The sequence below is a fragment of the Lissotriton helveticus genome, chromosome 8 (genome assembly GCF_964261635.1).
Source record: "Lissotriton helveticus chromosome 8, aLisHel1.1, whole genome shotgun sequence".
NCBI lineage: Eukaryota > Metazoa > Chordata > Amphibia > Caudata > Salamandridae > Lissotriton > Lissotriton helveticus.
In genome coordinates this window covers 273,779,501-273,792,432 of record NC_136069.1, presented here as the reverse complement: position 1 = coordinate 273,792,432, position 12,932 = coordinate 273,779,501, and the positions used below count along the sequence as shown (strand labels likewise).

At 45.7% G+C, this 12,932-nt stretch overlaps 1 protein-coding gene across 1 annotated transcript in view; it reads left to right on the top strand.

Moving 5' to 3' along the window:
* The window catches only part of GUCY1A2 (guanylate cyclase 1 soluble subunit alpha 2), a 1,287,229-nt gene that overhangs the window by 957,187 nt on the left and 317,110 nt on the right, over positions 1 to 12,932 (top strand). Inside the window, exon 6 of the mRNA XM_078655976.1 lies at positions 31 to 174. Coding sequence (XP_078512102.1) covers positions 31 to 174 — 144 coding nt within the window. The remainder of the gene's footprint in view (positions 1 to 30; positions 175 to 12,932) is intronic.

Here is a 12,932-nt window from a genome sequence, read left to right as displayed (position 1 = left end):
TATGTTTTTCTTTGTTTCTGTTTTTTGCAGGTAGAGACAATAGGCGATGCATATTGTGTCGCTGCCGGGCTCCACAGGAAGAGTCTTAGTCATGCCAAATCCATAGCACTTATGGCCCTGAAGATGATGGAGCTTTCAGGGGAGGTGCTCACACCCGATGGAAGTCCTATTAAGGTATAGTCATAAGGCATATTTTAATTTCAGATAATATTTATTGACTTTTCAAGAAAAACAGGAACATAGATGTACAAACAGAAAATCGAAGAATGGTATTAGTTGAAATACAATTACAGATGTGATTGTAAATGATAATAACACATGAATAAATAATAAATACGTAATTAAATCAGTGGAACACAAAAAGGCATATTTTTATTATTTTTATTTATTTATTTAGGGTTTTGTAAAGCGCGTAGTAACCCGTAAGTATCCCAGCACTGTGATCAGGACAATCAGGAGGATGACATGCAGGGGAGGGAAGGAAGTAGGGATTTAGGGGAATAGGTGAGTTTTCAGAAGTTTCCTGAATCGCAGGTGATCTGGTTCGATCCTTAGATTACGAGGGAGGATATTCCACAGGCGGGCCACGTTGACAGAAAAACGTCGTCCGCCAGTGCGAGCTATCTTCACTCTGGAAATAGTAATAAGATGTTCATGGTCAGAGCGAAGAGATCTTGTAGCTTTGTAGGGCCTGATGAATTTTTTAAGGATCGGGGGGCCTTTATCCTGCATGAGTTTGTGGGACAGACAGAGGGCCTTGAATTTGATACGCTCCCTCACTGGGAGCCAGTGGAGACGCTTAAGTGCTGGTTTGGCCGAGGATCTTGCCGGGGTATTGGTGAGAATCCGGGCCGCGGTATTCTGGATCCTTTGCAGTTTGTTGAGGGTTGTTTCGGGGGCACCCAGATAGATGGCATTACTATAGTCCAGCCTTGAAAGGATGAGGCCTTGTATGAGTAATTTCTGGGAGACAGGAGGGAGCAGGGACAGAATTTTCCTGACGGATTTAAGGAGCCCGAAACAGGTCCCAGCGATTATTTTAGCTTGGGTCTTGAAGGACAGATCTTTTTCAAGCCAGATACCCAGGCTCTTAATCTCAGTCTTGGGGACCGGGGGTTCACCCAAGCAGGGGGGCCAGATGTTAGGAGGGATGGAAGGCTCCTTTTGGGTGAGAAGTAAGATATCGGTCTTTGATCCGTTGAGTTACAACGATGATCTGTTCATCCAGCCCTGGATTTCGGAAAGGCAGCTGTGAAGATTTGAGGGTTCCTGGTTGGGGTGAGATAGAGACACCACTAATTGGGTGTCATCCGCGTAGCTGATAATTTTCACTCCGAATGGTATAACCACCTCCTCCAACGGGGACATGTAGACATTAAATAATGTCGGGCTGAGTGACAAGCCCTGTGGTACTCCACATTGGAGGGGGGTTGTGGGAGAGCGGGTATCGTCCTCCCAGACCTGGAAGGAACGCTGGTCCAGAAATTATGTGAACCAGGCCAGAGCGGTGCCCTCCACCCCGATGTTTTGGAGTCGCTGGATTAGGACCGGGTGGCTAACAGTGTCGAAAGCCGCACTGAGGTCCAGGAGGATCACTGCCACTGATCCTCCCGCGTCCAGAATGATTCTGGCCTCCTCCACTGCCGCCAGCAGGGCGATGTCAGTGCCTTGCCCTGGGCGAAATCCGGTTTGAGAGCTTCTGAGCAGATTGTTGGACTCCAGAAACTGCGAGAGCTTTTTGTTGACCAGCCTATCTCAGAGCTCTCCCTGGTGAGAGCGCTAGGGCTGCGAGCTAGTTGGACCGATTCTTCAACTCTGTTGAAATTGTTATGATGTGCATTTCGTTTTAAGGATTTTTAAATTGTGTCACCATTTCTCTGTTGGGGGATCTAATTTAATTATTTTAAAGGGGAATTTATTTGAGGCACACTGACACCCCTCCACACGCTACTGCTCCGTGCTCCCTGCCTCGCCCAGCCGTTTATTGACCCGGCTGTAAGCGACGGTGGGCGCCATCTTTGGTGTGGCTGGGGCTGCGCTCTAGTCGCGCCGGCCTCCCATCCTCCTCACACCCTATATAACTGGTACTATGACCAGACGGCGCAGCGGGCTGGCGCAGCGGGCGCGCGCCGAAGCCGCGCCTAAGCCAAGCCCGTCTGCGCCCGTCCGCGACCGGACACGGCCCAGGGCCACGACCCCTGGCCTTTTAGTGCGCTACTCGTCCTTGCAATTAAGACAGTTGAACCCTGGCTAACTTTGTCAACATTGTATCACCCTGCCTCTTTCAACTGCAGTGGGTGCTACTCCTTCCCCGTGTCCTGGGTGCCAATACCAACTCCCGCGACCTCGTTTTCCAGACTCTTTAGCTTCTGACGCGCCCAGTAATATATGTTCTCATGATCTGAATATCACTCATTTTCACGGGTGTCGAGCAGCGCTTATTAACACACACTCCCTTCCATGCCACAGTTTATATATTAGTGACTTTATTATTGCTTATGATCTTGATTTTCTTTTCGCCACTGAAACCTGGGGAGACGCTGGCTCAGGACCGGACTTTTGCCAGGCAACCCCTGAGGGCTACAGTGTTGCGAGACATGACCGACACACAGGAAGAGGTGGAGGACTCGCCATTATTTATAAGAATCAGTACCGCACTGTGCTTGATCCTATTCAATCTGCCAACTGTGAAGCAGCCACTTTTTCTATTAACATTAACTGCAAACAAGCCCTCAAAGGAATTCTGCTATATCGACCTCCTGGACCTCGAAACCCCTTTCTTGCTACATTCTCTGAGCTAAATGACCATATCATAAGCTCAACGGAATATATGATACTGGGAGATTTTAATTTCCCTTTGGAGGAACAGGGTAACCACGATACTACTCAACTTACTGCTGATCTCCTAACTTTAGGACTTCAACAATTGGTAAAGGGAATTACTCATCAGGCGGGACACACTTTAGATGGGTTGTTTACTAACAGCCCTCATATCTCTGTATTAGATATTCTTCCCCTCACGTGGACTGATCACAGGGCCATTATCTTTGGCATAGATATTCGGCCTGTTAACCTTCCCCCCTCCAGGCCACGCACTAGGACAGGGACCCGTGCCTGGAAGAATGCAGATATCCCTCAGATGGCAGATATCCTGACACTATCCTCCCCTACAGGAGGAGCCAATCCTGCCCCCTTAGCCTCCGATTTCCAAGATTGGATTCGGAACGCTGCTGATCAGGTGGCCCCTGAGAGGCTTATACGACCTAACAGAACATCCCCGTCTGCGGTTTGGTACACTAAAGAGCTTAGGCTCCACCGACAACACTGTAGGAACTTAGAAAGGCGCTGGAGGAAATCCTACTGCCTCATAGCCAAGCAATCCTACAAAGATGCCCTGACAATATATAAAAAGGCTATTACTGCTCGAAAAACTACCTTTTTCTCGGCCCAAATAGAGAATGCCAGGAACTCGGCCAGAGAACTGTTCTCAGTGGTTACCACCCTGTCCACCCCTTCTTCGGGTCCCGGGGTTGAACCTTCCCAGCCTCTCTGCAATGCTCTGTCCAGCTTTTTCATCACTAAGGTGGCAGACATCTATTCATCTTTTGCTGGGGATGTAGGGACAAGACCCAGGGTCAGCAGTAAGGAAGAACTGTTCACTGACCATGACCCTTTCTCCTCTTTCCTCCCCACCACGCTAGACCGAATTAGCAGACTTGTTTCTACTATTAAGTCTGGCTCCCCCCTGGACCCCTGTCCCCCCTCAGTGATGGCCAACTTAAGTGAGGTGATTTCTCGCCCTCTTATGGAAAACTGTAACACCGCATTTCAAACTGGTCTCTATCCTGCTCCGTGGAAGAAGGCAGTGATTAAACCTCTTTTAAAAAAACCCTCCCTGGATCCTACTGCATTGGCCAGCTATAGACCTATTGCGTGTCTCCCCTTTCCCGCCAAAATATGCGAAGCTCTGATGAATAAACAACTCTCAGAGTTCGTCGATACTCACCAACTTCTCGACGAAACGCAGTTTGGCTTTAGGAAAGGGCATGGAACTGAGACCGCCTTAATAAAGGCCTCTGATGAGATAAGAGCTATCATGGACCAGGGAGGCGCGGCCGTTCTGATCCTTTTGGACCTGTCTGCAGCCTTTGACACGGTCGACCATGCTATTCTGGTCGACCGTGTCACAGCTCTGGGGATAAATGGCATGGCTAGAGATCTTATTTAATCTTTTCTCGCCAACCGTACCCAGACAGTGAAGTTGGGTAATTTCTACTCCCCTATCTCTACACTCCCTTGTGGAGTCCCACAGGGCTCCTCGCTAAGTCCTACGCTATTTAATATCTATGTAGCGGACTTGGCGAGGGTAATAAAGGCCCATGGGGTGCGACTTACATCTTACGCAGACGACACCCAACTGGTCCTGGGAATCCATAAGGACGGCCCAGTGGTGGCAGCCAATTTCCAAAAGGCCATGCTTGCTGTCAGTACTTGGATGTCCTCCAATTGTCTGAGGCTTAACTCAGACAAAACCGAGGTCATGACTTTCGGCAAACTTTCCCCGGAATGGTCCTCCATTTGGTGGCCCAACCAGTTGGGCTCTCCACCTGCCCCTGTTGAAAAGGCTAGAAACTTGGGAGTCATTTTTGACAGCAAGTTGTCATTTAACCTTCACGTCAACAAGGTTGTGTAATCTGCTTTCTTTATTTTAAAGAAAATCAGGAAATTGCTGCCTTACCTCCCTATTTCAGCTGGGAAGACCCTGGTTTCTACCCTAGTGTTCTCTAAAATTGATTATGGGAATGCCCTTCTTCTCAACTCTCAGAAACTCGTTTTGTCTAAGTTGCAGTCCATACAGAATGTGGCTGCTAGAATTCTTTTAAACATCCCTCGCCGCCAGCCTACCACTCCCGCCATTCGCCTTCTTCATTGGCTAAGAGTAGAGGGCCGCATTAAATTCAAGGCCCTCTACATTGCCTATAAGGCAGTGCATGGCGTCAGACCTAAGTTTCTGACCGAAGCATTTCAGTTGTATATCCCAAAAAGACAACTGAGATCTGCTAACATCTGCCTCCTGCCGGTACCTCACACAAGGACAGTAACCTGGGGAGACAGACGTTTCCTGGTCGCTGTGCCCAAGCTTTGGAATCTGCTGCCACTCGCTATCAAAACTGCCCCCAATCTGATGAGCTTCCGTAGGCTCCTAAAGACATGGTTGTTTAACCAGTGAGCTTGCTGTTCGGTCCATCTTGCCGCCACATGCGCCGAGACACCTTCGGGTAATTGTATGCGCAATAAAAATTTCAAAAATAAATAAATACATTTTACTTATTCCGGGGAGGAGGGAGATTGGCCTATAATTGGCCATGTCCAGGGGGTCAAGTGAAGGTTTTTTTAGGAGCGCCTTGACAACTGCCTTTTTCCAGCTGGGGGGGACTTTTCCCAAGAGCAGTGAGGAGTTTATGAGGTCAGTTAAAGGGGGGGCGATCGTAGGGGCTACTTTTTTTAGGATGCGTAACGGCACCGGGTCTCTAGGAGAGCCGCTTTTGATTGTGGCTAGCGTATTTAAGATCTCTTCCATAGTTACCGGCCCGAGAGAGTCAAGTTGGGTGTTGGGTGGGGGCGAATTAGTGCAGTTCTCCTCCATGAGACTGAGGTCGACAGGGGGTAGTGAATCAAGAATTTTCTTGATTTTCTCGTCGAAGAACTTAGCCAGTTTGAGACATTTCTCTTCCAAGGTATTAGGGTCGGGAAGTGTCTCAGGTCGCGGGTCTGGGACTTTGAGCAGCTCTTTTAAAATGATGAAGGTTTCCCTTGCAGAGCAGGAGGAGTTTTTTATCCTTTCATCAAAGTATGCGCTTTTGGTACTACGTAGGGCGATTTTGTAGTTTTTTAAGGAGGTGCGGAAGGCGGCTTTCTTTCCTAAGGTTTTATCCTTCCTCCAAGAGCGCTCTGTTCTTTTGCATTCCTTTTGTAAGACGTTAAGGTCGGGAGTGTACCAGGGAGCCGGGTTCACTCTTTTGACTCGTTTGAGGGTAGTGGTTTTGGGGAGGAGATCGTCAAGTGAGTGGCAAAGCCAGGAGTTAAACTGGGTGTCTGCAGTGACTGGGTCAGCGGATAGGGTGGAGAAGTGACCCTGAGAGTGGCTGCCCACTTTTCTGGGGAAAGTTTGTGCCAGCGTCGATCGGTGACCCGGGTTTTGGCCGGTAAGGTCGATGGGACAGAGAGCTGCCAGTAAATGGGTATGGGGAAATGGTCTGTCCAGGGTAGGGGAAGGGGGGTGCGGGATTTGAGGTCGGAAATGTTGGTGAAAATGGGGTCCAAAAGGTGTCCCTTGTCATGGGTGGGCTCTGAGTTCACTAGTCGGATGCCAAAAGACGTGAGGTCCGACAGAAGTTCGGAAGCCGTTGTGTCCCTGGGGTCTAATAGATGGAGGTTCAAATCTCCCACAATTAGGAAGTTGGGGGTGGTGGTTGCCAGCTGGGAGATTGTGTCGACGAGGGCGCTTGAAAATTTGGCTGGAGCTCCCGGCGGGCGGTATATCAGTAAACCGGAGAGGGAAGATACATGAGATAACTATAAGGCAAAATAGCAGCTTTCACAGTCGTCTATCTTACCGTCATTGGTTCTGCAGGAAAATCGCTCTCTGTAGATTATTGCCAGGCCACCTCCTCTGCCAAGGGGACGAATCTGTGAGTGAATTTGGTAGCCAGGTGGTACGGCATTGACAATGTCAGAGTCAGAGCAGGGGGTGAGCCACGTTTCCGTGAGGAACAGAATGTCGATGGCTTGCTCGTGTATCAGGAGGTTGATTTCGTGACAATGTTTAGGGAGGGACCTACAGTTAAGGAGGCCGAGATGTAGGCCGCCCCATTCAGCGGGGGTGGGGGTTGTATAGCAGAGGTCACAGTTGGTGAAAAGTTTATCTCCTGAGTAAATATTGTTACAATTGGAGTTTTTCGGGGGATTCAGTGCTAGGAGCCTGTCTCTGGTATAGGTGGTTCGCCCCGCTGGAGAGTGGGGCATAGTGGCTGGGCCTAGGGCCCGTCCGCTGCGTGTATGTGGGAAGCACATGTTCTTCTGGGGGTATAGGGGGCGTGGCCTCATGCAGGTGGGCGTGGCCTGAGGTCAGGCTCGCTGATGGCGGCAAGTGGAAGAAAGAAGCCTGTCCCGGGCAGCGTTTAGCTCGGCTGCGCGGGGTCAGGAATGCCAACAGAGACCTCCTGAATCGAGGTAGGAGTGTGCACGATTAAAATACAGATTATCACGCAATTTTTAAAAGTTTTCTAAAATAACAGTTTTAGCTCGATAAGCTAAGCTCCCGGCTGTGCCTCAGGAGTGTCTAGATCTATGAGAGCTCGTGATCAGCTCTGTTATGTAGCGGCGGGGGCGTGGCCTCATGCAGGTGGGCGTGGCCTGAGGTCAGGCTCGCTGATGGCGGCAAGTGGAAGAAAGAAGCCTGTCCCGGGCAGCGTTTAGCTCGGCTGCGCGGGGTCAGGAATGCCAACAGAGACCTCCTGAATCGACGTAGGAGTGTGCACAATTAAAATACAGATTATCACACAATTTTTAAAAGTTTGCTAAAAATAACAGTTTTAGCGTGATAAGCTAAGCTCCCGGCTGTGCCTCAGGTGTGTCTAGATCTATGCGAGCTCATGATCAGCTCTGTTATGTAGCGGCGGGGGCGTGGCCTCATGCAGGTGGGCGTGGCCTGAGGTCAGGCTCGCTGATGGCGGCAAGTGGAAGAAAGAAGCCTGTCCCGGGCAGCGTTTAGCTCGGCTGCGCGGGGTCAGGAATGCCAACAGAGACCTCCTGAATCGACGTAGGAGTGTGCACAATTAAAATACAGATTATCACACAATTTTTAAAAGTTTGCTAAAAATAACAGTTTTAGCGTGATAAGCTAAGCTCCCGGCTGTGCCTCAGGTGTGTCTAGATCTATGCGAGCTCATGATCAGCTCTGTTATGTAGCGGTGGGGGGCGTGGCCTCGTGCAGGGGGGCGTGGCCTGAGGTCAGGCTCGCTGATGGCGGCAAGTGGAAGAACTCTTCTCCAGTTCCAGATTTTAAAAAGTGGTTTCATTATGGGAACAGTACAAAAACGTAATATGGCTATAAGGATAACTGCATTTTAGAATATGAAATCATCTGACTGTAATGGAGCAGTGCTGCAAATTGCTTCAATTGAACAATAGCTGTTAGTATGATTTAATGTATCAAAGGAAAAAGGTTAATGTTCAATTCCAGGCATAGCATATCCCATCCCAATGGACACTAAAAATGTCATATATGCTGGTCTGCTCTATAAATCCTTCTGACATTACTCCAATACTCATTATATAAGAGGCGATAATATCCTGAAAAGCAAAGAAAATACGTTTCCCGCTCCAGTTCATACGAGCACATTGACAATGGCTATAAACTTTGAGTGTTACTGAGAAGTCTGGGACTATTCCAAACATTTGCCTATAACACAATGAAGGTTTCTATGGAAAACAAATCCATCCTGTCATAGAAGGAGAGGAGAAGTGGTCTAGTGACTAAGCTTCTGACTTTTGAACCTGTTGACCTGCGTTCTGATCCTGGCTTTGCCACTTGATAGAAAAGAGTGTGATTCTAGGCAAATCAATTAATATCCCTTTGCCTAAAACTGTAAATATTTTAAAGTTGTTTTGATAATGTTGCCTTATGCGCAGTCCGGACACCTATTAAGAACTGAAGTAAATTGAAGTCTTGGAGTAATCTAGTCAAGTGTTGCTGTTTTTCACAGGGGTTGGTTGTATGTATTATCATTGATATAGCATGGCCCGAAGTGGCTTGGAGCAGAGTACTGTGTGTTAATGGGAGTGCTGAGAAACCTACAAGAACGTGTCCATCAATTGGGAATTTGCACCTTTAAATTGCATAATGACATTACATTTCATAAATTTCCAATGGCATTACATTTCACAAATATTTACAGTTTTAGGCAAAGGGATATTAATTGATTTGCCTAGAATCACACTCTTTTCTATCAAGTGGCAAAGCCAGGATCAGAACGCAGGTCAACAGGTTCAAAAGTCAGAAGCTTAGTCACTAGACCACTTCTCCTCTCCTTCTATGACAGGATGGATTTGTTTTCCATAGAAACCTTCATTGTGTTATAGGCAAATGTTTGGAATAGTCCCAGACTTCTCGGTAACACTCAAAGTTTATAGCCATTGTCAATGTGCTCGTATGAACTGGAGCGGGAAAAGTATTTTCTTTGTTATTCAGGATATTATCGCCTCTTATATAATGAGTATTGGAGTAATGTCAGAAGGATTTATAGAGCAGACCAGCATATATGAAATTTTTAGTGTCCATTGGGATGGGATATGCTATGCCTGGAATTGAACATTAACCTTTCCTTTGATACATTAAATCATACTAACAGCTATTGTTCAATTGAAGCAATTTGCAGCACTGCTCCATTACAGTCAGATGATTTCATATTCTAAAATGCAGTTATCCTTATAGCCATATTACGTTTTTGTACTGTTCCCATAATGAAACCACTTTTTAAAATCTGGAACTGGAGAAGAACCACTGTCATTTTATTTATTTATTCTTGTGGTTCATGTTGTGCAAATATGGCCCAAGAGTAATGAAGCATGTTAAGTAAAATACATAGTTATAGGTGTACGTTTGCAAGACATCCATAAATGTAAACATGTAAAAACAATAAGTAACCAGATGAAGCGTATACAGATGCAGTAAAAAAACAAAAGGGGGTCAAAAAGGAAGACCGTGCATTTGAGAGTAGGAATGAAATAGATATGGTGGGTAAGAGAGGAACAAACTAGATGTACATGTAAGGTAGAGAAAAATTGAGAAAAGGAAAGAAGTGAAGGAGAGAGTAAAAAAGAGTAGTAAAGAAAACAAGGGTTAACCGAGGCAACAAGTCACAAATAGAATTAATTGGAAATGTAATTAGATGGTTCCAGCTTGGAAATCCCTGTCCAAGCGAAGACATTTCAGATCTTTCTTGAATGGTAAAGAGAAGTATTAATTTATAAAGCAGCGGGAATGAGTTCCAGGCTCTGGTTGCACAGCTAGAAAATGATTGAGCCAATAATGTTTTGAATGCAGGGCATTCAAATAGAAGCGTATATGCACTGTATTGGCCTTGCTAAGCATTCCATTTTTCAGCCTGGTAAATAAGGGCCCCTCTGTGAAAAACTTTACATGTGATAAAAGCTGTTTTGTAGATTGATCGAGCTACGGGGTAAGGCATTGGAGAGTTTGTTGAATGGGAGTGATGTGGTCAAATACGACAAGGTGGGCTACTGTGTGCCTTAACTGGTGTGTGGCATACTGTAAGAAGCTCGACTATTATATTGGATAGGTGCTCCCCTGCTAGCTAAATAAAACTACTCTGGTTAGGTCAAAACATAGTTCTGGGAGACTCCCTGCTCGATCTCCAATACCTGTGGCGCAAGCAGCAGGCAATCTCTGAAGAAGTGTGTTCTAAGTTCAAGCAGTTCCTAAAAAAATTTAAGAATGAAATACTTCACAATAAAATTCAAAAACGTATTAATGAAAATAGAGAACAAAAATAATTAGCATACAGACACAAAGATCAGCATAAGGAGAGAAACAGAGGTATTTTTTTTCAGGCAAACAGCACGTAAAAGGTGGCCTAGCATTATGGAAAGGCAACAGTTCACAGTGGTTTGGGATTTAGGCACAATTTCAGGTCATCCACAGTGGGCCGATTATGCGGCCGGACGGACCTAAGCTGTCCGGCGTCATTCTGGAACTGGAACCGAACAACCTCCAGTTGTCGGTTCCATTCCAGGAATTAGGATGTGACCGAAACCTGTTTGTCGCATTCCTATACTTTGCTATAGGAGCATGCATTCCGAATGGAATGCATGCTCTCATGGCAAAATGCTAAGTTGCAGTTCATCCCTGCACCCCGATGCAGTCACCTCAAGGTGCCTGCCACCTGGTGCAGGGGTCAACAGGGGGCATTACTGTGGGCCTTCCGAATGGCAGACAGGCTTTCCAAGCCCATTGTAAGCCATTTGGAAGATTGGTTTGGATTCCCTTTTGATCGAGCCCATCGAAATGGCTCGGTCAGAAGGGAATCCAAACCAGTGATTACGATGCGGGCAGGAGGACTCCGACAGGTGGTCGGAGCCCTCCTGCCTGCATCGTAATCGGCTCCTTAGTCTCCATCTTTTGGGAACGTTTCTGGTCTGTCTTGCATTGTCTAATTCCTCAGGGCAGACTTCTGGCATAATGTGTCTCTCCAGCCTAGTACCTGCAGAGTATAGCCCCTTATAGTCAGCTAGGCCCTCTCGGAGTCAGGCATCCTTCCAATTTGTGTGTCCTTGAAGTAGGTAAACAGGTGACTAACTGCTTGACCATTAGAGAGCAGTTCCAATGATCAAGACATGTTTTAGAGGAGAAGCACAGGCACTTTCCTACTGTTTAGCAGTGGTATCCTGCACAGACTTCTAAAGCCAGCACAACACAATGCAAAACAATTTGGGTGAGCTGTTCTAGCGCCGTGATATCCCTCGGGACGAATGTTGCGCTCTGTAAGTACAATAAATAAATAAAAATTGACCACGTCGAAGACAACAGAAAGGTCAAAGAGAACAGTAGACACGGGAGTCCAGTGAAAAGAATTTGTAAAAAATTAACAAGTACTTGGGTCAATGTGGTCCCAGAATTGCAACTTGGTCTGAAACCTGTTTGGAATTAGCTTAGCTTTCTATGTAGATATTTCCTACATAGTATTTATTTTATCTGTGGCTCTAATGCAGTGGCTCAGAGTTGGAGACCAATTTACACTGGGGTCTTTTAGGGGTTTGTGTGGGATGCATGTAGCACTTCATGCTTCCAAAGGCCACTTCAGACAATGAAGAATAATTAACGAGTTTAAACTGCTAGCAGATGAAGCAATTTTCACCACCTTTGAATTTGGTGATAGACCTCTTAAAGAAAAAGCTATAGGTTGTCTTTTACAGACAGGAGGTGACTTTGTATGGCCGTCCAGAGTATGCATCCAGCCACATGCAATAAGTGGCCTTCAGGTATCATTCTGCTATCCATTAAAACTAGAGAAGTAATTATGAGGAGAAAAGGATTAACACATTGATAGCCTTAAAGATAGGAATGCCCCTTTTTAATTTCGTTCTGTGGGTATGCATACTATGATCTACTTGTTAGTCAATCTCATTGGCAACTAACATGGGAGAGGAAAGCTTTTGTGACGTATTTATGAGTTTTAGGACTTGGTCATTATTCTAAACATTTTTTTTTGCTATTTGCATTTATATGTAGTTTCTACGTGGATTCATGTTAATATAATTGCAATTATATATTTTAGATAAAAAGATTTTAAGCAGAGAGCTCATATAGTACGTTGCCAGAAGTGTAATACTTTATCGTCTTGCTTAAGAGGACAGTTACATTATTTATTCTCTTCTTAGTTATTAATTAGTTATTTATTCTCAATGTATTCCATTACTTGCATAGTAGTATTGAGATGCACACGGTATTTTAATTTTTTTTACCGCTTTTATCCTGATAATATTTTTTTCAATAAAGGTTTATTGATACACAGTACAGCTAGTTTCATATTGTACTTCAGTTATAGAATGTTTGTTAGTCTAGATGGCCGAGGGAAATATAATGGCTGTGAAATCTTTTGTTTAAAATAAATTGTTTTATACACCACATTATTTTCGCAAACCATTCTTTATTAAAGTCCTTTCTCTTTGCGCCGGGCGTTTTTCTTGGTTCAATAGGCTGCTCGTCAGACTTTGGAGTTTATTTGCTGCAGAACATCAAATACTTTATCTATTTTCAGAATTTTGCATTGTGTACCCTTTCACGGTAATCACATTCTTTCGAAAATCATCAGACTTCAAAACAGAAGAGAAGTCACATAAAGCTTTAG